General features: G+C 39.7%; 1 protein-coding gene across 1 annotated transcript in view; it reads left to right on the forward strand.

Moving 5' to 3' along the window:
* Nucleotides 1-22,290, forward strand: part of ptprsa (protein tyrosine phosphatase receptor type Sa) — a 162,220-nt gene that overhangs the window by 134,707 nt on the left and 5,223 nt on the right. The window contains exons 22-31 of the mRNA XM_079244759.1: nt 1,548-1,645; nt 4,015-4,138; nt 6,016-6,191; nt 8,107-8,226; nt 10,281-10,435; nt 11,220-11,505; nt 16,802-16,980; nt 17,065-17,191; nt 17,306-17,431; nt 20,534-20,688. Of these exons, the coding sequence (XP_079100885.1) occupies nt 1,548-1,645; nt 4,015-4,138; nt 6,016-6,191; nt 8,107-8,226; nt 10,281-10,435; nt 11,220-11,505; nt 16,802-16,980; nt 17,065-17,191; nt 17,306-17,431; nt 20,534-20,688 (1,546 nt within the window). The remainder of the gene's footprint in view (nt 1-1,547; nt 1,646-4,014; nt 4,139-6,015; nt 6,192-8,106; nt 8,227-10,280; nt 10,436-11,219; nt 11,506-16,801; nt 16,981-17,064; nt 17,192-17,305; nt 17,432-20,533; nt 20,689-22,290) is intronic.

Genomic DNA, 22,290 nt, shown 5'->3' on the forward strand with positions numbered 1-22,290 from the left:
CTCCTCTTAAGTGCAACAAAGCAACCAAAACATGGGTGACCCCCTGTGACATTGCAAGGATATTAAGCACCATCAGTGAAGGAGAATTAAGGATGCTTAATGTGATTATGCCGATTTGCATGGCCAATTAAGCCAGGGTAACTATTTTTGTGAGGGGATGTCAGGATTTAGTTGACTTTTGACCTCAATACTCGACAGGAAAAGAAGCCCCTAACTACAAATATAAAAGTGTTCTGTATTGCCGGGCTGCATGCTAGGACAGAGCCACGATCCATGGCTGTTCCATATTCTATTACATGGCCTCAGCTTTATGCTACTAAATGGATTAGTGACTGGAGTGCACAGCAGTGCTGATAATATTATGGCAGAAGCAACACAATATTCAGTGACTAGAAGAGTAAACCCAAAGGGTGAGAAAAAAAAAAGTGAAAAGCATGTACTTGGGAGAGCTCATTCTAGGATTTGGAAGAAGTACGTGTTGAACTGAGAGTGTTTATTTGTGATTCTGCAAGGTAAAGGATATTTATCTTGGCACTTGTGTTCATTGGTTTGAGGAAACCATGACCTGAAGGAAAAGATATCTTGTTTGCTCTGCACAAGCTGGCTGGAATGGAGCAGCTCACTCTGTCACTCAATATCACTCACATTTCTAAATGTCTGATCCCCATCCCGCTCACGTTCCCTCCTATAAGCCCCCAGGTCAGGGCTCGATTAGAAAATACACAGGCAATGGTCAATAATAAGTTCAAATCAAGATCATAACTTTTTATTTGTACTTTTGTTCTTGTAAAAAAAAAAAAAAAAAAGTTAGATGTTTTTAATCTTTGTGATGTCTTTTGGCTAAAACATAAGTGTTAGGTAAATGTGTCTCAACTTTTTTTTTTCTTGCTCTAAAATGATATTATACCGACAAGTGATTGGTATTGAATTCTTTTGTATATTTTGTTTTTCTTGCCAGCAGTTACAGTGAATGCAGATATTACCTTTGATTGTCTTCAAAGCACAAAGGATTTTTGTTAACAGGCTGATTGAAAGAGTAAAAATTGTCTTTGGTGTTTCTTGTCTTTGATCTCTCCATGAAAACCTACTATTTTTCATCGTGTGTCATTTTAAACTAATTCCCCAAGCTATGTTTGAGTCATAATTGGCTACAGTCTCCTTGTTTCTGTTTGCCCATTTATCCATCAGCAGCTTCATATTTGACTAAATTAATGTATTTTTCATTGTGCGTGTAGCGTCTTTTGGAAAAATCATCGATCAGCTCTTGTCCACAAACATAATTTTTTTTTGAGCTCTGGCCTGGTCCACTCAAGAAACTGTAACATCACAAGTAAATGCACTTTTATGTTTGACGTTGATCATGTTGTGCTCAAGCTTTCCCATCACTAAAACCCAACCGTCTATGTTGTGTAAGCAAGAATTCTTCACCATTATATATGTGTTATATCTTTTAAAGTTTTGAACTAAAGTCCCCACCATTGTGCTAATGAACTGTTTTTCCTTTCCTTTCCCATGTGGAATTCCCATGTCTATTTTCTGGCGAACAGGTATGATGAATCATCCTCCTATCCCTATCTCCGAGCTGGCTGAACACACAGAACTTCTCAAGGCTAATGACAACCTCAAACTCTCCCAGGAATATGAGGTGAGTGGGCCCAAGGTTCAAAGGGCGGAGAGTATTGATTTTTACCTGATTGTGTTTTTGCTGGAAAACGACAAGGGAGTTTCTACGCTTATGTTATGGAACCATTTTTTTTTCTTTTATGCCTTGTAGTCTTGTTAGTTGGCTGACCTGCAGCTGGCTGTACGCAGCAATAAATGAATATCAACTGTTCTGATCTGCATATTTCTTCAACATAGTAATGAGGGACAATTGCCAATACATCTGGTCTTACATGTGAGATATGTCTGAGAACAGAAGCTTAATGTTCATTTAAAAAAAGAAAGAAAAAAGTCACGTTGCAATACCGAGTTAAAGCAACACAGAGGGAGACCAGGAAAACTAAAAATTGGAGGCTGAGCCATCTCGAACATTTTCATTGAAAAAAATATAATGACTCGCTCAATAAGGGGATAACTAAGTGGTTTGAAATTCCTCACATACTCCAATGAACTTAGACTAAAGATTTTCTATCTCCTAAAATAGAGATATAGGCTGTTGTCTTACGCAGACCTCCTCTCTGGCAGCCAGGCTTTAAGTGTGTGTGTATGTGTGTGTAGAGAGAGAGAGAGAGAGGCTAACTGCGCTGCCTGAGCTGTGAGACTGCAGCGGTTATAAATGACACCAGAGTTGATTAGAAATCAGGAGCGCTGAATCAGCTCTCGTTTGCATACAAGCAATATGCCCTACTCGCCATCCTTAAATCACCGAGTCTGTCGCTACACGCCAGCCTAAAGTAGGAAGTGGGTTCACCAGCATAGATTGCCGTTATCATGCCTGCTGGTGGATGTTGGTGGATAATGACTTCTCATAGCAATCCAGTATTTCTTGGATATCTATTATTCATAAATGCACATCCGGGCTGTATACCTAACAGACAAGCTTGTTCCATCCAGTGAGACAAGATACGTGATGCCAAAGTTGACGCCACAACTTCTAATTACTTGGCGCCATGAGAGTCCTAAACCACCCGCTCATCTCTTTCTTTTTCTCTCTGTCTGCCTGCCCCCTCACAGAACCCCCCCCCCCGCCCAAGGAGAAATAGATGACCAAATTAAATAGAGAAGTGTAATTTTAATTTTGTTATTTTCTTGATGAATGGCTGCTGGTCCCGGCGTCCCTGCTTGCCAAGCGCAGCTTTACAGAGCTTTGACTGATTGGTTTTTAGTCAGGCGGGATGTAAGAGAGGAGGGAGAAATGGAGGGAAGAGTGGAGAGAGAAGAGAGATGAGGTGGAGAGGCTTGGTTAATGATGAGGACTCAGTGTGAGGAGAGAGAGGAGGGCCTCACAGCAGGCAAATGGGGATGAGGAGGAGATAATCTGATGCACAAATAGTAATGAAAAGGCAACTGCACTTCACCTGATGATAGTGAAGACACTTCTCTCGTACCAAGAAGCGAGGAGCTGCAGCAGGCAACACAAGCCCCGGCTCTCGGGTCATAAGGAACAGGGAGACATTACAAGATTTATTACTTGGATGTTTTTTTTAAAACACTTTTACAGGCAGTCGCACCTCCAGAATAAGTATTTGATATCTATTGTATTTGTTTTTTTATTATTATTATTTGGTTAAAAAGAAAGTATTAATGAAATTTACACATATATCATTTTTAAATTCTAAAATAAAAATTGTTTCAGGAATGTGACCCCAATCTTCATATGCACACACGCACATACATAACACAGTGAGGCTAAAGCTAATCTAGGAAGCAAGGGAAAAATAGCAGGAGCGAAGTTTGAGGACTGTTAAATAGAGAGGGGATTTAAGCATCAGAGATTAGATGAAGAATAGGATAAAAAAAAGAAGAGCAAAAAAAAAAAAAATGGAAGACTTTGAAGATGAGCAGATCAAGATAAGGAAAATGGGGACAAAAGAAAATAGAGGGCAGAGGGAAAGGAAGAAAATAGGTGAGGCTAAAACAGAGGGAGTGTGTTCCTGTAAAGTTTACATACAGATTGAATTTTTAGAGTGGGTTGCGGATCCAGGCTTTAGTCTCTGCCGTTCCTATGGCTACGACTGAAAGCATCGTTCAAAGCGCCACACCAGCTGAGCAGCAGATGCCAGACCAAAGCTGTTCTAATGAAATCGTGAAATGCTTAAACATCCTGAAAGGGGCCATGAATTGTTCTTAATTTGTTGAAGCCTGCTGAATAACAAAGTGCTTGTGCTACACTGGCCGTAGCATTTAAATAGATCAACGATTTTACTTCGAAAGAAAAGAAAAGTTGTCTTCTCAATCTCTTTCCTCTTCTTTCTGACATTAAGGTTGTATTGTTGAAGCTCAGCTCCACTCAACGCTCCTCTGATTGCTTCTTTATGTGTGCATGTTGTGACTGTCTCTGCCTCCCATCAGTCTATTGATCCAGGCCAGCAGTTCACCTGGGAGCACTCCAACCTGGAGGTGAACAAACCCAAAAATCGTTACGCCAACGTCATCGCCTACGACCATTCCCGTGTCATCCTGGCTCCCATCGAGGGTAAGGCTTACTCGCACATTCTCCACTCTCACCTGAACCTGTGAAATGAACTCCAGGTTATTGGCTTCTTCATTCATGTTCGATGTCAAGAATGAAGACACTGACTGTGGAAGAACACTGAATTATAGCCAAAAAGAAAATGAGCTACAAGTGAGAGCTGGTATTAAAGGCTCAATCAGTAGATATATCGAATCAAAGAACTGAGGACTTGTTTCTTTTCAGCGTGCTTTGTAGCAGCTTAGCAGTTTACGCAAGTGAACTATTTTGGGAGTGGGGCTAGGACTTGTTTCAGCTCATCACTGTGTCCAGCACTCACATCTCACACTCTAAGGGATCCAGGTCCCATTTGTCTCATCAGATCTTCCCACTTGCGTTTGACTTCTCTCTAACTATCCATAGGCACTAAGTGCTCTGAATCTTAGAGCCAGAAAATCTCTTCCTCTGACTCTTAAATCTTAAGGGACAATGTCAGAGATAGTCACCCTTCACCACTAACATTGTTCTGGCTTTGCATCACCAGAAAGAGCTCTGAAATCTTCACAGTAATGCCAAACTCAGTACTCAAGAGTCCTTCCCTTTTGTGTGAGCTAACTGCTCAGACTGGTTTTCCACATCTCGCAGTAGTCAGGCCAATTTTGCAGTGCCACAACATGCACAGCAAAATTATCCCAGGAAGAAAAAACCCACCTCGTCCATAAATACATAAATTAATCAAGTCTGAAATTTCTATTTTACACTGCAGTGATTTTGCTATTAGTCGCAGCAGTAGAACAATTCATGCACACCACCATTCTCTGTTCACTTAGCTATGACTAAAGCCAAGGCACCACAGTCAGTGTGGTACAACGTGGTATCCGTTTTAATTACATTTTTCTCTTTTCTGCTTACTTCTTTTTTTTTGTTTTTTTGTGGTTTTTTTTGCTCCTCTCACTCAGAGTTTCTTTATCTTGCCCCTCTTCTCCATCCTTGCTGTTGTCCTCACTGAGTCTGAACTCTCAAATCAGCCCAGTCAAGTGTTTTATTGTTTGCTGCTTAAGTGTCAGTCAAAGAGACGTGACTCTTCAGCACAGTTGCCGTCACACTGCAATCCTGTTTCAGAGGCAGGGACACTAGGAGTTGTCTTAACAAAGATGGGTGATGTCTTGTCTTATCACCCTCAGCTCCTCGGTGTTCGACAAACTCTAATCACAAGATTATCTCGTTTGGGCCCGAGCCTTTCTTCTACAACAAGTTGAAACATCTGAGCCTGTTGTCATTTTAAACTCATTTTAAGGCCATCTTGATAGTTTAGTGAGACGCAATCTGTAGATGGAGTATTTTGCTCGGGCTTACAAGTTAAATGTTGCACATCTTTTTACACAGCAAAGCAGAGCAAGAGGGGGGTTGTTACGGTTAGATTTAGTAGGACCAGAGTGGCTTAAAGCGTGGCAGCACCCTAAGAGGGATGGGATGTGTTGTCATGGCTGAGTGGCTGATTTACTTTTCACAATCCTGATCTTCACACACACACACACACACACACACACACACACTCCACCTGCAATGGTGGTAAAGCAGATGCAGGCTTCCTATTTGTATCTACAGGAGGACAGAGGTGGAAAAAATATTGTACAGGAGCAGCTCAAAAGTAGGCAGGTGTTTGAAATAAAGCTGTACACTTTCTTTTAAAATGTGCTATTTTTTTCTGTTTTTGTTTATGTACCTTTACTATAAAACCTGTGTTAATGTGTGTGGAAACTGGGAATTATTAAGGTGGTTGATACAACATAAAAGAGGTGTAAAATATTGACAAAGTTTGAAAAATGAAGCAGGGAATGTGCTACAAGATCATGCTGAATTTTTTTAAACCTCATTTTCATGTGCCTCTCTGGATGTAGGTATAACAGGTAGCGACTACATCAACGCCAACTACATCGATGGATACAGGAAGCAGAACGCCTACATAGCCACGCAGGGTCCCTTACCAGAGACGTTTGGGGACTTTTGGAGGATGGTGTGGGAACAAAGAGCAGCCACTGTAGTCATGATGACCAAGCTGGAAGAGAAGTCACGGGTAAGTCTGCTCAAGCTGGTTTTTTTGTTTGTTTTTTTTTTTAGGCTGATGCCCTGGACCGCTTTCATTCATTTTTAATAATAAACTGATCAATCGAATCACTTCTTTACAAAACAAAACACAAACAGCAGCCGACAACGACGTAGCTCCACATTGATTTAAAAGCTTCACACACCTACTCCACTGCTAGGTAATCAGACTTCATTTTCTGAAGACTGATTTCTTCTAGAGGACTGCAGAAACTGAAGGGAAATCACAAGGGTGGGTGATAAAACAGAGTTAAATCAAAGACAGTCTACCTGTGCACATCTGAGTAGTTCAGTTCCAGTGGGAGTATCTTTGTATACTTGGCTCTGGTTTTTTTTCTACATTTGCGGTGGAAACAAGCTCCTGCATGTTCCTGACAGCCATGGTAATGTAGCAATTTATTATAACTGCAAAATTCGAGAAAGCATCATTGTAATCAACAGAATATGCCAGCATATTCACAGCATCTGTAGCCAGAAAATCCCCTTTAACACCTTTGGTGGAGGAAGTCTTGAGGAAAAATGATCTGGAGATAGTCTGAAGTTGTATGTTTAGTATCTGCACTTATCAAGCAGGTCAGTTGAAACTTTAAAGTTGAAAGATTAGCATTTGTCATCGCACATTAAGATATTTCGCTGTAAACAAAGTTGTTAAGCTTAACGATGCCTCAGTCAGCGCAACATTAGAATTCTACTAACACATTTAGGCATTATTGATGATAACCCTGCAATGCAATGCATAATAAATAAGCATCCAAATATCTGATTCGTACATTTTAATTAGGACGTTTTGCTGCTTTACGCTCTTCCCTCTAATATGATTTTAAGGCGTCAAACTGTGATGAACTGTTCGCACTGTGTCGCAGTCCACTGCGACACAGTGGACTGAAACTTCCTTAGAAAAGGAAGCAAATGCTCGTTCTATCACTGCTACTGAATCTACAGTGATGATATCCTGTTCGGAGGAGGCGTGGACTTGTCTAGATGTCAAAAAGCCAAGTGCAATGTTTCAACCTGTCAACTCAAACCCTTGTCAACATCAAGCTCACTCACCCCAGGTGTCTCCACTTATTCTGCTTCCTTCTATCGTTTTCTCAATTGTTTACCTATCCTCTGTCCCGACATGTGCATTCCACTGCTGTCAAACGTGATCAGGATTAGCGGGCAGTGGAACTTGAGTGTCAGTTTGAGCAGGAAATGGGAGAGAAAGCTGGAGAGCAGCACGTCTCCCTCACTAGCTGTCACATCTCATCAGATGTCCGCTGGGGCATCACACCCCAAACTGAATGAATGTTTATTAGATAGGCTGCTTGAGGGAGGAGCAGGTGGTAAGCTTCCAGAAGCACAAAGAATTTAAAAATGCTAAAAAAAAAATGCTTCCAGTCATAATATTAAATCTGAGAGTTGATCTAAAACTCATCCTCTATTGACGAAGCTTTGAGTTGAATGCTAAAGTCAGAAATGCTACCAGAAGTCATGTTGTGCAGTGGTATTGCTCCTACATGTGTTTTACATACAATTTGAATAGTTTTTTCTCTTTTAGAATGAAAGAGGGAAAGGGATGAGCAAGATTTGTAAGACTGGTCCCATTAAGCTATAAGAAAACAGTTGTTGTGACAGTCACATCTGTTCATTTATATGTGATTGTTTACTTAGATGTGACTTGGGGGAAGCTGTTCTGTTGTTTCTTCAGTTCTGCCTGGTGTTTCAATCCACAGGAGGGTTTCCTTTCTGAACTGTGTGAGCGTGCTTCATTTGTGTTGCCACTCTACTCCGTTCATTTTGTGTGATGTTGACAATTAGTGGAGAGATTATTTAATAGAATGTGACATATTGAAGCAAACACCTCCGTCTGCTGCCCTGCTTACTTCCCCTATTTTTTTTCCCAGATTAAATGTGACCAGTATTGGCCCAGTCGTGGTACAGAAACCTACGGTATGACCCAAGTAACCCTGCTGGATACCATAGAATTGGCCACTTTCTGTGTCCGCACTTTCTCCCTGCACAAGGTAATGTGATTTCTCTCTCTTACAGGCATGCATAGTGTGGTAGTAGACTTGTTATCATACACACGTTGCATTCAGAATCAGCTCCTATTGTCGCTCTCCACTTTTTTCAGGTTTTTCAGCCATATTTAAAAATAACAACGAGGGCGTAAAGAATATTTGCAAGGGAATTATGATTTTAGTATGTTGAAGCAAATACCAGATATTTATTACCGTGCCGGGTAAGTCGAAAAAAAAATGTTGCTATCCAGTTCTTGAATAGAGAGATGGATCTCAGAGAACACCTTGTAAAAAATACAAAGCCAATGTCTACAAAAGCATCAACAATAATGCTCTAAAGCTTAGCCCATTTATCCATTCAGTGCAAACAAAACACAAGAGTAACCCTTTGTCTCTGATGCCCTTCCAGTCAAAGCTCTTTTACCTTCTTCAGCTCTGTCTCCCCTCAATAGATCATCTGTTTATGTGCATCTGCCAAATTGGAGCACTTAGGTAAAGTGAGCAGAAGAGAAACTCAATATACATAATTGGCAGACTGCACTCATGCTTGTGTGTGTGTGTGTGTGTGTGTGCACAGCCTCATACGCCCACACAAATTCAAACTCTGAAACACACTGCCAGATGCATCGTGTCCCCACATGCCAGCAAGTTCTCAAACATGAATAACACACTAGCATGCTCTTAACTGCACACTGAGACAAAGTAGATAAAACAGTGTACAGAAAGAAAATGCTAGAATGTGCACAGTGCGCGTGTGCAGAAACTTACAGATAAACTGTTGGAAGATGGGAACACTTCACTTGAAACTTTATATATTTCCAGAATTTTCCTCAGTACCAGATAGCACCAGGGAAAGGACATGGTTGGCTTTTGAGCCGGTTCCTATGCAGAACGATGAATGCCAAAGCCAGCCGGTGACGGTAAAGATAGCAGCGTGTCAGCAATCATGGCGCTTTATAGCTGGCTGCTTGACATTCGGGCCCGTTTACATTCTGCCACTCTGAGCCTCTATCAAACCCACCGATATGACTCTCTCTCTCTATTTGCCCTCTCCTTTTCCCATATAATATTGAACCAATGCCATGATTTCTCCCTGCACTGTTCTCACTTCACAGGATGTTTTATATATGAGGTAGCAGATGCACTGCAGGCAGAAGAAAGGAAACTACACGTACAGAGCATCCTCAAAGCTGGGATGCCGTGCTGTTCTATATGTTCATATGTACTACAGTTATGCAGTGCTGCGAGTCCACAAAGTTTCCCCCACAAGAAAATTCATTTTAAAGAAAAACCAGAAGCCAGGAACTAGTCGTGTCCTTGCAGTCTGCTTGACTGCAGAAAGCGGGAATGTCCAAAATAAAATAAACTCTACTAAAACAAAGAACATAGGAACTAGGTCAGTTTGCTTTTAATTATCACGCTCAGTTATTCATTTATTCAGTAAGGAAAATTTTCCCTCTGTAAGGAAGGCAGAAGCAACCGCAGTGAAATGCAAACATTCCCTCCATTAGCGGATCTTTTGTGAGTAAAGAGAGGAGAAAAGAGTGGAAAGATCTAAGGGGAAGTTTTTTTTTCATTCTTCTTATCCTTTTGCTGCCAAGAAAAACTTTCTCTGGATCCAACCTTCTTGTTGTTGTTGTTGTTGTTGTTGTTGTTGTTGTTGTTGTGCTTCAGGAGAGGAACTGAAAATGCAATGACCTGAACAGTGATATTTCATAAAAAATATAAATCGCATGCATGAATAAGTCATTGCTTATGTAAAATCACCTTCCTGTTTGCCTTTTCGAATGAGTTTTGTCATTTAGGAAATCATACGACAGCCGGGCCTCTGGTCAGGGCTCAGTTGGCAGATTAGCTGAAGGCATATGTTAATAGCTATAGAGTAAATGAAAGCAGCAATAAAAAAAAATCTCATATTCTTTTTACAGACTTCAGTCAGAGCAAACAACCTCACTTCAGGATATATTTCCTTTTTTTTTCATCAGTGGTTTAAGCCAGAAGGCCTGTCAGTTCAAAAACAACAATCAAACCATTGTATCCAACTTATTTCTTTCCAGAATGGCTCAAGTGAGAAGCGGGAAGTTCGTCAGTTCCAGTTCACAGCGTGGCCTGATCATGGTGTGCCAGAGTACCCAACCCCTTTCCTGGCCTTCCTCCGTAGAGTGAAGACTTGCAACCCGCCTGATGCCGGACCCATCATCGCTCACTGCAGGTCATTAGTCATTTTACGTTGTCGACTTAGACACAGTAGTTCATTTTTCCTTGCGATCCACGGAAATAGTTGTGCTTTAAGGGACATTTGGAGTGGCGCAGACGTTGATATGACATCAGGGCCAACAAATAGATAAACTCAACACAGAGAAGGTTACTTGGATTTCTTTCTTTTTTTACATGACCTATGTATATTTTCGCCTTGATATTGGTGTCATCATTCTCTGCAGGCAGCCTTTGTCCCTGCCGTTTTCCCCACCTTTCACTTTTATTTCTCTTTCTGCCAAATTCCTCCCAGTAATCCCTTCCCATATTTCCTCCTTCTCCCTTTTCACTCCTTTAGCTCTGCTTTTTTATACTAGCAATATTTCTCAAATGGCTTATTCAAATTGAAACCTTCCTTTTTTGTCAGAATAAGAAGACTTCGGCGGGTCCAAAGCACTACACAGTAATGCTGAAATTTGACAGCTTGCCATGCTGAGTCTCTGTCTCTGTCCTCTTGTTGTTCTATTTGTCATCTTATATTCTTTCTGTATTCCCTCCGTACAGATCATATCGTGATTCACAGTGTGTGTCTTTGCTTTTTCCTTTTTACTCAATTATTAACACTGTAACATCAGAGAAAACAATACTGGGAATACCATTTATAATCTCACAGGATTTTTCCTATCAGTTATTATTTGCATTACATTATTTGGCACCCAACACAATTAGTATATTATGCTACATACTGAAGAACAGGGGAAAAAAATTCACGTCTTTTATTTCTTTTCTTCCCATTTCAGTGCTGGTGTTGGCCGAACAGGCTGCTTTATAGTAATCGATGCCATGCTGGAGCGGATCAAGCACGAGAAGACAGTCGACATTTATGGCCATGTGACACTGATGCGTTCACAGCGGAACTACATGGTGCAGACGGAGGACCAGTACAGCTTCATTCATGATGCGCTGCTGGAGGCAGTTGCCTGTGGAAACACTGAAGTGGCTGCCCGGAGCCTGTATTCCTACATCCAGAAGCTAGCCCAGGTGGAGAGCGGCGAGCATGTCACTGGCATGGAGCTAGAGTTCAAGGTACAGGAAATGAAAAATGATCTTTGTAGCCTGGAAGTCACGTTTACAATATGTTTAAACGCCATCACCTCTTTCTGTGATGACTACCACTTGACTCTAACATGGAAATGTTATGGCAGCCTGTTTTTAGTTTTTCTGAATGTGGTTTTTAACCAGCAGCTGAAGGAGATTAGAAGATATGACAAAACGCATACTAAACCAGTTAGGATATTACTTTGAATATGACATTCTCATGTAAGATGCATTTTCTGGTCAACCTAGCCAGAGTAAGGTCATATTCAAAGTAAGCAGTAACTGAATTATGGTATGTGCACATCGATACTGGTCACATTATGCAAACATGTGTATAGCTTAATTGCACCTATACTGAGATTGTGGTGCAAGACATACTGCTCCTTTACCAATATGCTCTAAGCTTTGCACATAACTGACCCTCTTATTACGGATTTTGTGCTAATTTTTTTAAAACACTGTTGTTTGTTTGGGGTTTCCTTACGTTGATGGTGTTGGGTTTTTTTTCTCAAAAGATTTGGCAACAGCTGCTGAGCTCAGTGCAGAACAGAAAGGATATAGCCCAAAATGAGGAAAAAAAAAAGATTAGAAACCTGATTAAGTTGAGGTTCCATGTTTCAGTAATATAAATATAAATAAGACGTTGAAAGGTACAAACATTACAGTTGTTTTTTACAACATTAAACAAACTATTACTCTGGGATGTTGAAGCAGGAATAAAAATGGAATACTCTAAATTTAACTTCTGAATACATAGTTTGAATATTCTCCTATCCTGACATACTGCTCTGCAAGGACATATAGCTAACCACTGCTAACTGCCAGTCATTGGGGAAACTGGGAAATAACATTTCAGTCAGTCGTGAATGGGTTTTTTAGCAAATCCTCAAACACAACTTTACAAAAACATAATTTGTCTGAGACAGATGCCTGGTGGATGTCGCTGTTATCAAAGCCTGATACAGATGAAACGGCAACACAGTACAGGCTTACAGAAGTCGTTTCACATAGAGACACTTCTTTTGAAGATGTAATACCTTTCAGTAGCAGATAAGTATTAAATCTTACTTTACAATGCAGCCCTGTGAGTTTGTAGAAACTGTCGAGGTAATAGGATCCCAGGTGAACTATAAACAGGTCTCATTTACTTTCTAAATAATTTAATTACTTGCATACACAGAATGTGGATTATTATAATCATTGTTTTTTTTTCCAGAGCCCTTCTATTTAAAATGGCAATGTTGAAGGCCTTCACTATACTCATTTTGGAGGATTTGGAATCATGTGCCTAAACAAAGAAACTGAGCTTAATCCCACAGGCATTATTTAAATTACTTTTCGCTGAGGGTAGCACAGATCTGAGAAAGGATGCATCCTTTTAGAAATTAATGACAAGGCAGGGTGTGAGAATGGACCGCAATGCAAAGTGTATATAAAACATTTAAATAGATATCTAGTTAAAAAATCTCAACAGTCATCAGCTCATAAACACACCCCAGCTCTGTGCTGCAGACACCGTCTTGTGACCTTGAATTGCACACACTCTTACTCTTAAATCATCATTCATCTTCCCATTGCTATTCATCAGCACAGCCCCCTGCCAAGAAACAATAATAGTACTGGTGTGTTTCAACCTTTTTTTTTTTTTTTTTTTTTTTTTTTAACTCACTGGCGTACAGCAGTGAAGGAATCTCTGTTGCTATTTGTAACAAGGATAATGCTGAGCTGGCGTCAGGAGTCGAACTGGGATTAATAACGTCCACAGTACCGTCGGGATAGAGGAGTAAACTTTGTGTGAAGAAGGGTGGGAGAGCTAAGTAATTAATACTTGATGATGACAAATGGAGGTGGATGGCAGGGCAAGTGGAGGGAGGAACGTTTGGCTAATGAACAAAGGGACGACTATATGCTAACTTGGAGGTAAAGGGAGTAATTCCACAGGCCACTATAAAATAGGAATGGGCAAGATGGCTCTCAGGTTGGATGCAGCATAATTCACAGTTAATTCATGACTGGAGGAATTTTTGCCAGGCTACAGCAGAAAGAAAGACTCCAGTCAAAGGATTCACAGCAAGGCTGGCAGACAGTTACTGTCTTGCATATTGTATGTGCCTGAATAACAAGCATGTTCATCAAAAATATTAATGTGTTCGCAAAACATACTTAGCAAAATTCAGTACATGACTTACAACGCAAACAAACTAGAAAAAAAAAAAAAAACGCTACCAGGCTTCTGGGATCCATTTCTAATTAAATAGCAAAGGAATTATTTGGATTTCAACAGTAGAGTTTTAATTAGGATCCAAACGAGAAGGCAGAAGTCCTTGTTCGTTTTAACCAAAAAAAAATGAACGTGATCATTTCCAAGAAATTCACATCAGCCTAATTATTGTAAAGAAGCACAGAATTCTGAGAATGTGAAAACAAAATAATAATTACTAATATTTTTCTTCCACAAACTGAGACAGTTTCATGAGGACTTAACAAACGTCTGCGACGTCTTGGTCAAAGTACAACGGAAAGACATTAGACCCTGAAAAAATTCAATTAATCCCAGAGTCTTTCCATTCCCCTGTGTTTGGGCTAAGTTTTAAACACTAGCTGCTGTGTTTGCGGGCTACTTTTTGTTGAAGTTAACTGTCCTCAATCACAAGTTAGGAAATTAGAGCTGCCTATTAAAAGTCAGATTTTGAACAGTATGTAGAACAGTACAGGTAACTATACTGGATCCTTTCTTATATAATTGCTGATAAAGACTTTCTTAGAGCCAGAGCAGAAGAGCTTTGACTTCCTTTTTCTGAGCTACAGTGAATGCAGCATGATTTGAACATGAAAGTGGGTGGTAGTGCAGACATGACATTCAAGTCTACTGTCATCACAACCAGTCTTATGATATGTTCAGTTCAGGGGGTTCCAGATAAAAGTAGTCTTGGGTTGATAGTGACCTCAGACACTCAGATGTTTACACTTAAATACAGAAAAGATGTTACACAGTATGTCCCCTCAACACCGACTTGGCAAGTTTGTTTATTTTTTAACATGGTGACATCCAAGGTCTAAGCAAACTGTTAAAAAGCAAATGGGGGGGGTTAAGTTAAAAGCATGACAGATCCACAGCTGGAGAGTTATTTTTCTGAAGTTGTTCGCACTGACCTCGTCACTCCACAAGTCTTGTTTCCAGAAATACATCAGACTTACTCAGAGATTTTGAATCTTGTGGTATGGAACCAAACACGACTGTCTTCTCATGAAGGTGATATTTAAGCACGAGTCGTTACATAGTAGAGCTGTGCACTACAGCTCCACAGACTGTTAATTCTTCCTGAAGGTCTTGAGCTGTCGACCAGGACTTTAATTTGCCCTTCTAACAGCTCTATGACTACTTTTCTTGGAAGGTTTTACTCAGTCTTCCAGGCCTTAGCTTGACCTCCGCAATTCATGTAAACTGACATTCCTCAACTTCATTACACACTACAGAAATGGCTTCTTGAAAACACTTTGCTGTCTTCTTGTAGCTTTTATGGACATCACTTTCAGTGTCTCAGCAGCTGTTTAGAGGAACTCATTGCTTCTGATTGTTTGGAAATTATTTGAGGATTCAGTGTTTATAACACTTTAAAATATTCTTCGTCTGACCTTCCTTATCTGTCAGTGTTGCTAAGCAAAACAGGCCTAAGTTGATGAACGATTATTTGAAATCCCTAAGTTATTGGGGTTCCTAAACATAGCTTATTTCTTGTTTTGCACTTATTTATTGTGTGAAATCTGAAAGCTATATCTTAATATTGCTTCAAATGCAGAAAATAGTCTTAAATTACAGGCCAGTTGGAGATCTGTTCATCTTTAAATATAAAGTCATTTAGCTCCAGAAAATTAGCTTTTTTTTTATAACGGGTGCCCAAACTTTTACACGCCGTGGAATTACGTGTCTCCATGCTGTGGTTTAACTTGCCTAATATATGTAGATCATCCAGCTGACCACACATACTGTAATATAAAAGAGGGGTAGCTGGCACGGATTACTACAAGGTGTCTGTGGCTGCGTGGTTGCCAGCTTTGGCTCAGATCCCTGCATGCTGTGTGGTGTTTGGTGGTGGAGCTCAGGTACTCTTGCACAGTCAGGGCCATCTCAAGCCTTTCCAGGTGCTTGTGTGAAACACACATCAAAAGGAGAGCCATTGACAGGGGTGAAGGCAAATGGAAAAAGAAGGAAAATTCTGGACAGACTCCAAATAAACACTGACAAAGACGCACTAATGTTAAAAAGGAGATAGAAAGAAGACTAGAGTACTGTTGGGGGGGAAAAAAAGGGAAAATAAGAAGTCATCCAATACAGATTAAAGAAAAAGCTACCATATTTTGACAGCCAGTGAAAGACGGAGAAAGTAAATCCAGATTTTCAGCGGGGTTAGTTGTAGCTTATCTCTTTCAGTCTTTTATGATGCTGCATGTGTTTGCAGTGGACCATGCTGTTCTCCGTCTGAAAGATGCAATCAACTATCTGACAAAGGTGTCTGCTTTTTCCTGGCTAACAAGCAAGCGCACACACAAACACTCTTTGTTGAGCTGTCGAAGTCAAAAAGAGGCGATCATAGGACTTGCTGACCCACAAATTCCCACTGAGGTTCTTATGACAATGGTGATGTAGCAGCACCGCTTTTCATTTAATCATTATATATATAGTGTGTGTGTGTTTATGTTCCAAGCATCCCTATGTTTTATGCACACATACCACACTGCCATTATTAAAGGCACTAGTGACCCACTTTTGGAGGAGTTTTTCTCTTTGGTACAGACTCAATGCAGCTGCTTGTTAGTCAGGGTGTATGGCATATTTTTCCTCAACACATTTGACCCTGCAGGACCTCACAAGTTGCAAATGGAGGCAGGGTTCTTTAAATTTTTTTCAAACGTTTGTTGTATATTTTTGATAATAAACGCCTCTCTGAAGCTGTCCCACTGAAGCGTAAGCATGGATGAAAGATCAGATTAAACTGGGTCAGCTTTATCACAGCCTTTCATTGATATTTTAGACATTATAGTCATTTTAAACCCTGCCTTTTCTTCCTCCTACACTCTTTCCAGCTTCATCATCCTCCACTTCTTTCCTATCTACATGTCTTCCTCATTTTCAATAGTTATAGGATTTTTTTTTTATTTACTCCTCCAGAAATGTCATTACTTCTTTTTTTTTTTTTTTTTTTTTTTTTGTCTTTGCCTGAATCTTTTACTGTGCTGTTCTTCCTTGTAGGCACTAAATTGAGTCTACTTCTTTCCTCACCAGCGTTTGGCCAACTCCAAAGCCCACACGTCACGCTTCATCAGTGCCAACCTCCCCTGCAACAAGTTCAAAAATCGGCTGGTCAACATCATGCCCTATGAGACGACGCGTGTCTGCCTGCAGCCAATCAGAGGCCTGGAAGGATCTGACTACATCAATGCCAGTTTTATTGATGGATACAGGTAGGTGGGGTGGGATATTGGTGAAATAAAATAAACCTCAAACAAATACGTCAGTGGTTTTTAACACGACTTTGCTCTAAACAGGCAGCAGAAGGCTTACATCGCAACACAGGGCCCTCTGGCAGAGACTACAGAAGACTTCTGGAGAATGCTCTGGGAGAACAACTCCACCATTGTAGTCATGCTGACCAAACTTAGAGAAATGGGAAGGGTAGGACTTTGATTTAATAAGAATTTGATTTTGAAAATAAGGATTGTCATAAAATTTTCAAAAGAAATTGTTTGTCAGCTCTTTCAGTGAAAACTTTGTTACTTGTACACACAGGAAAAGTGTCACCAGTACTGGCCAGCAGAGCGCTCCGCCAGATATCAGTACTTCGTGGTGGATCCCATGGCAGAATATAACATGCCTCAGTACATCTTACGAGAGTTCAAGGTCACAGATGCAAGGGTAAGAGAGACAATATTTATATATCTCTAGTAAAGCTTATGGGTTATGGTGAGAGATCAGATTTTCATTGCAATTTTGCCTTCCAGTGATAAAAATACAACATTATTGAAATTATTGTCGTGATTTTCTTGCTTGAATTGTGTTAAGAACCCGGGACATTCTTATCCTTCACAACAGTGAGCGTTTGCTACTTCTGTAAAAGCCCAAACTCAATTATTCATCTCCTAGATGATAAGCATGTCTTTGGTCAACAGGCTCTAAATCAGAAATCCCTCACTTATAAGACCTGTTCTACTAATATTGGACCACAACTAGCACCAGTGAACTTATGAATTCAAGCACTACAGTGTGATTGACCACAGTTAGTGAGTCAGATTTTAGCGCTAAATGGAACTATTTATGAAGGGAAAACGCTTTAAGAGGGGTTCTGCTGATAAAATTAGAATAATTGATGATGGAAGAAATGATTAATTGACACCTTTAAATCTTAAGTCTAAATGAATTGTGATTTGCATCTTAATCAAGTAATCCAAACTAAGATCAGATATACTTGCACCTAAATACAATATCACAGATTATTTATTAAAGATACTTTACAGCTCACCTTGTGACATCTCTCTTTTTGAGAGACCTCTTGTTGCTGATGTTGTGGCATTAATATGTGTATTCATCAAATAAACCCATTTTAAGTTCGAAATATGTTTCTTCTATGCTGTTGTCCCCACTTTCATACTTCCGTAATGGATATTAAAGTGCCACCGATGGTTCCTTTGAATCAAAGAGCTCTTTATTATGATGCTCTTCAGAAGAAGTAGCACATCAATTTCAATTTTTTCAGCCTCCTTGAAAGCATAAAATGAATTTCATTAGTGTAGCAACAGAGCTAGAGCCGCACACATTACGTTGCTGTTAAAAGATTTAAGTATAAATTCAGATATCATCATCATCATATAAATATATATATATATATATATATATATATATATATATATATATATGAGAGAAGACATGGAAAAATGAAGCTTATACAAAATAATGAAAATGTACATCAGACATAGTAAGCTTATCTGCTTATCATCACGGGTATAGAGCAGTGAGATGGAAAAGATGAAAATCTAGTATTTGATGTAAGATGTTGTGTGTTAAAGTATATTGCATGCATTTAAAAGGTTTGAGTTAATTTTACTGCTTGTGTATACATGTAAAAGGGTTTGTAAAATTGGTTTCATGTTCACATATTGTTGATCGATGCCCGTTTGTCTCTTTTTGCATAAAGTGTGTATATGTGTGTGTTGTTGCATACCCCTGCACCGTAATGGCATACACTCCATGCAGCTATAGCACAGACTCCACGCCTCAACACTCACATCTAGCGAGCCAGTCACGTATTTAATCACACAATTTGACACGCCACGTGGGCCCTCAGGTTGTGTGTTAAATTTTCGTCCCTTTTTTTTTTTTTTTTTTTTCTTTGGCATGCTTGGTTTATTGTGTTGCTGTCTTTGCCCCTCTTTCAATTTTAATCCCCCTGCTGAGGCTAAATGTTTCTGAGAGAAAAAAAACAAAGGCAGTGAAAGAAAGAAAATATGCAATGCATCATAAAACAGGGAAACATGAGATGATAAACAAAAAGAGCCAGTACATGGAGCTTAACTTATTAGAATCACTGTATTTGTCATGAACAATTACGTAGAAAAGTACAAAAACATATCTGCAGCAAGAAAACTGGCAGGCAGAGTCAAGAGACAGATTATGTAGATCTGTTAACATAGCTACATACTGTATAATCTGTGCACAGTCACTGTCTGTTTCAGCCTGCTGGTGGTAGAGGAGAATGGTTAGCTTATGGCAAAGTTTATTACAGTGTCAGAGGATATTGATGCATCACACATACAGTTTAGCTTCCAACTAAGGTCAATTTCATACACCTTTGTTTGCATTTACATATTTAGAATGAAAAGAATTTGTTTAGTTGTTACTGGCTGAAAAAGTGCATTTCTAAAGATGCATTTTCTTCCTCATCATCAAATATAAAATGTATAATTTCTTACTGTAGTTCAAACTATGTTTTACTGAACTAAATATCAGACAAAATTAAACTTTGTTTTCTTTAAACACATTTCTTATCAGCTAAAAGCAGGCACTCTGAGAGACAGGGGGGAAAAAAGATGGAAAGAGGATGTGTGAGAATGACATATTGTGTGTATACTGAAGGCTGTTGTAGAGAGAAGTAAGACACAACCAGAGAAATGAACACCTGCTTGTCTTAATTGCTGGTGGCATCAAGCGGAGAGCCTGCGTGTGCAAAACTGCTTGTCTCTGCTGACTTTCCAGACAAATTTGTTCTCCCTGTGACAACTCAAGGCAAACTTTCTTTACAAGGACACAAGTATCTACTGTGCATGCTTAAAATGAGTAACTGGCTCTTTTAAAATAAAGCAGATCGTTCCCTTTGTCCCAGTGTGATTCCACTTCAAAGATAAAGTCAAATGTTTTTCTTTGAATTGGAAGCCATTAGCACTGTTTTGCTAATATAAGAAAATTTCTTAAGACTGTGTATAAAGGTTGGATTATTTAGAGTATTGGTTGCCAGTTTTCATTGTCCAATCCCTCCTGCCTGTGCGGCCATTACTCCATGTTTGCTTCTTACCTCGTTGCTCTGCTGCATCAGGTCCCTTTATTGATTGCATCACAGCATTATCCTATCAAACATGGCATCTGGAAGATGCTCTTTGTGGCAGATACAATATGGATTAGCTTTAACCAGAACTTTGTTGTGACACACACACACACACACACACACACACAAACATGTACTAGCACAACAAGGTAGAAAATGGAAACACTTTGGTTGCAGGTGGGGAAGAAAAGTGAGGAAGGTGCTTTGTAACTCTACTATGAATCTACAGGTTTGTTAGGTGCCTGGAAAAGTTGTCATCACTGGTGCTTGGAATCTGAATTATGTGTAGCAGTTTGGTTGGAAGAGCCCTTAACTCTGGTTTTTGTGTTGGTTCCTCTTCTGCACATAATTAGATACTCTTTTTTTTTTTCTTTACATATTTTTTAATATCTACCTTATCTCCTTGTTTTTTGTGTTTGCAGGATGGCCAGTCTAGAACCGTAAGGCAGTTCCAGTTTACTGATTGGCCAGAGCAAGGTGTTCCCAAGTCTGGGGAAGGATTTATTGACTTCATTGGCCAGGTCCATAAAACTAAGGAGCAGTTTGGACAAGATGGCCCAATCTCTGTCCATTGCAGGTAAGATGTTTTATTTTTTTTAATTTACTCTTCATTTTACCAAGAAAATCCCATTGAGATTATACGTTCTCTGCCTTTAAGCCTGTCATGTTCATGTTAAACCTTTTTAATATCAGAGGGTGTGTGTGTGTGGAGGTGAATATGCCTTTTCATCTAGACAATGCCTTTTATTCCGTTTTGCCTTCCACTGAAACCCCTAAGACATGTAAGAAAGTATAGCACAACAATGAAAATAACAGGATTAAATCACTTCTTATTGTTGTGCTGTGGAGTTTCTCCGAAGATGCGGCACCAACTTCATCATCAGATACGATTCCTCCTCTTCTTTCTGCCACAGTGGAGCAGTGGAACCCTCTATACCCCCACAGACCTTTCTTTTCCATAATTGATGAGGCTCAAGATGTGGTTTGGCATTTGCAAAGAAGGGACCTATGAAACGATACAGCCGTTCTTTTGGTTTTTATGATCGCTTCGTGATGCATTTTTATCACCTCAGGTGTAGCTTCCAAGGTAACTTATATCATTAACTTGACGCACTGAAGGAAGGTGAAAATTGATATCTGGCAAAGGTTTCCATAAAGATCTCAGATTATTCATATTCATTAACAGACCTTGAGAAAGGATCCTTGTCAATAAGCTCTGGCTTTAAGTAGTCAAGAAATGGAGATTGTTGTGCTGCATTTATGAGGAGATGTGTGGAAATGATGCCATTTTTTTAAATATGTATTTTCATTGTTTAATAGGAATTCAGAAAGAAAGCTTTAATAGTATAACTGCTTCTTCAGATGGGATTATTCAGTGTGTTAACACTGATTTATTTCCTTGCTGTCCTATAAAAATGTTTTATCTTCGGAACAGAAGGTCACTTTTGCTCCACATTTTCATCACACAGGCGCCATGACATCATCACACATAACATCGGCCTTCTCGGATTAAAAAGTAAAATGATGTCACCAGCCAGTAAATGGCCCTTTGGGAGTTGTAATATGTGTCAGGGAAGCTCCAATAAGACTGAGTTATTCTACCCTTCTGTGGAGCCGTTATTGGAAGGGAGTTGTGTTGAAGCATAAGGCTTAGTTATTGCAGAACCGCAGTAATGGAAGGAAACACCCCCCGCCTATTAAAAGAACGAGTCACATGACCACTTCATATTCAGCAGTTAAGTGCACAGTTTAAGGATTCTGGAAACACAGTGATGAAGTTTCTGTCATTTTTGGAAGGGTTGCTGAAACTCAGCAATATTGATCAAACTATAATTAAGTGTCAAACTGTGGATATCTAAATTTGGAGAGACTTTTCTATAAGGGGAGTGACATTTATTGTTTTCCATATCTGTTGCCACCATACCACCTCCTGCTCCACCTCCTTTTTTTATGCTTCATGTTTTGGGCTCTCTGAGAGAAGAGCTTATTTCTCCCTTTCTTTCACGCTTTAGTTTTCTATCACTGGACTTCTTCGTCTGTCATCTGCCATTTTCTTAATCCTCTCCCTTCTTTTTTTTTCCTTCCCATTCATCCATCCATTCTCCTGGAGTTCTTTTCTTGCACATCCACTCCTCCTCTTCCCTCCTCAGCCTCTATCTAACAGACCCACATGCTTTTT

The sequence above is a fragment of the Telmatherina bonti genome, assembly GCF_933228915.1.
Source record: "Telmatherina bonti genome assembly, chromosome: 8".
NCBI lineage: Eukaryota > Metazoa > Chordata > Actinopteri > Atheriniformes > Telmatherinidae > Telmatherina > Telmatherina bonti.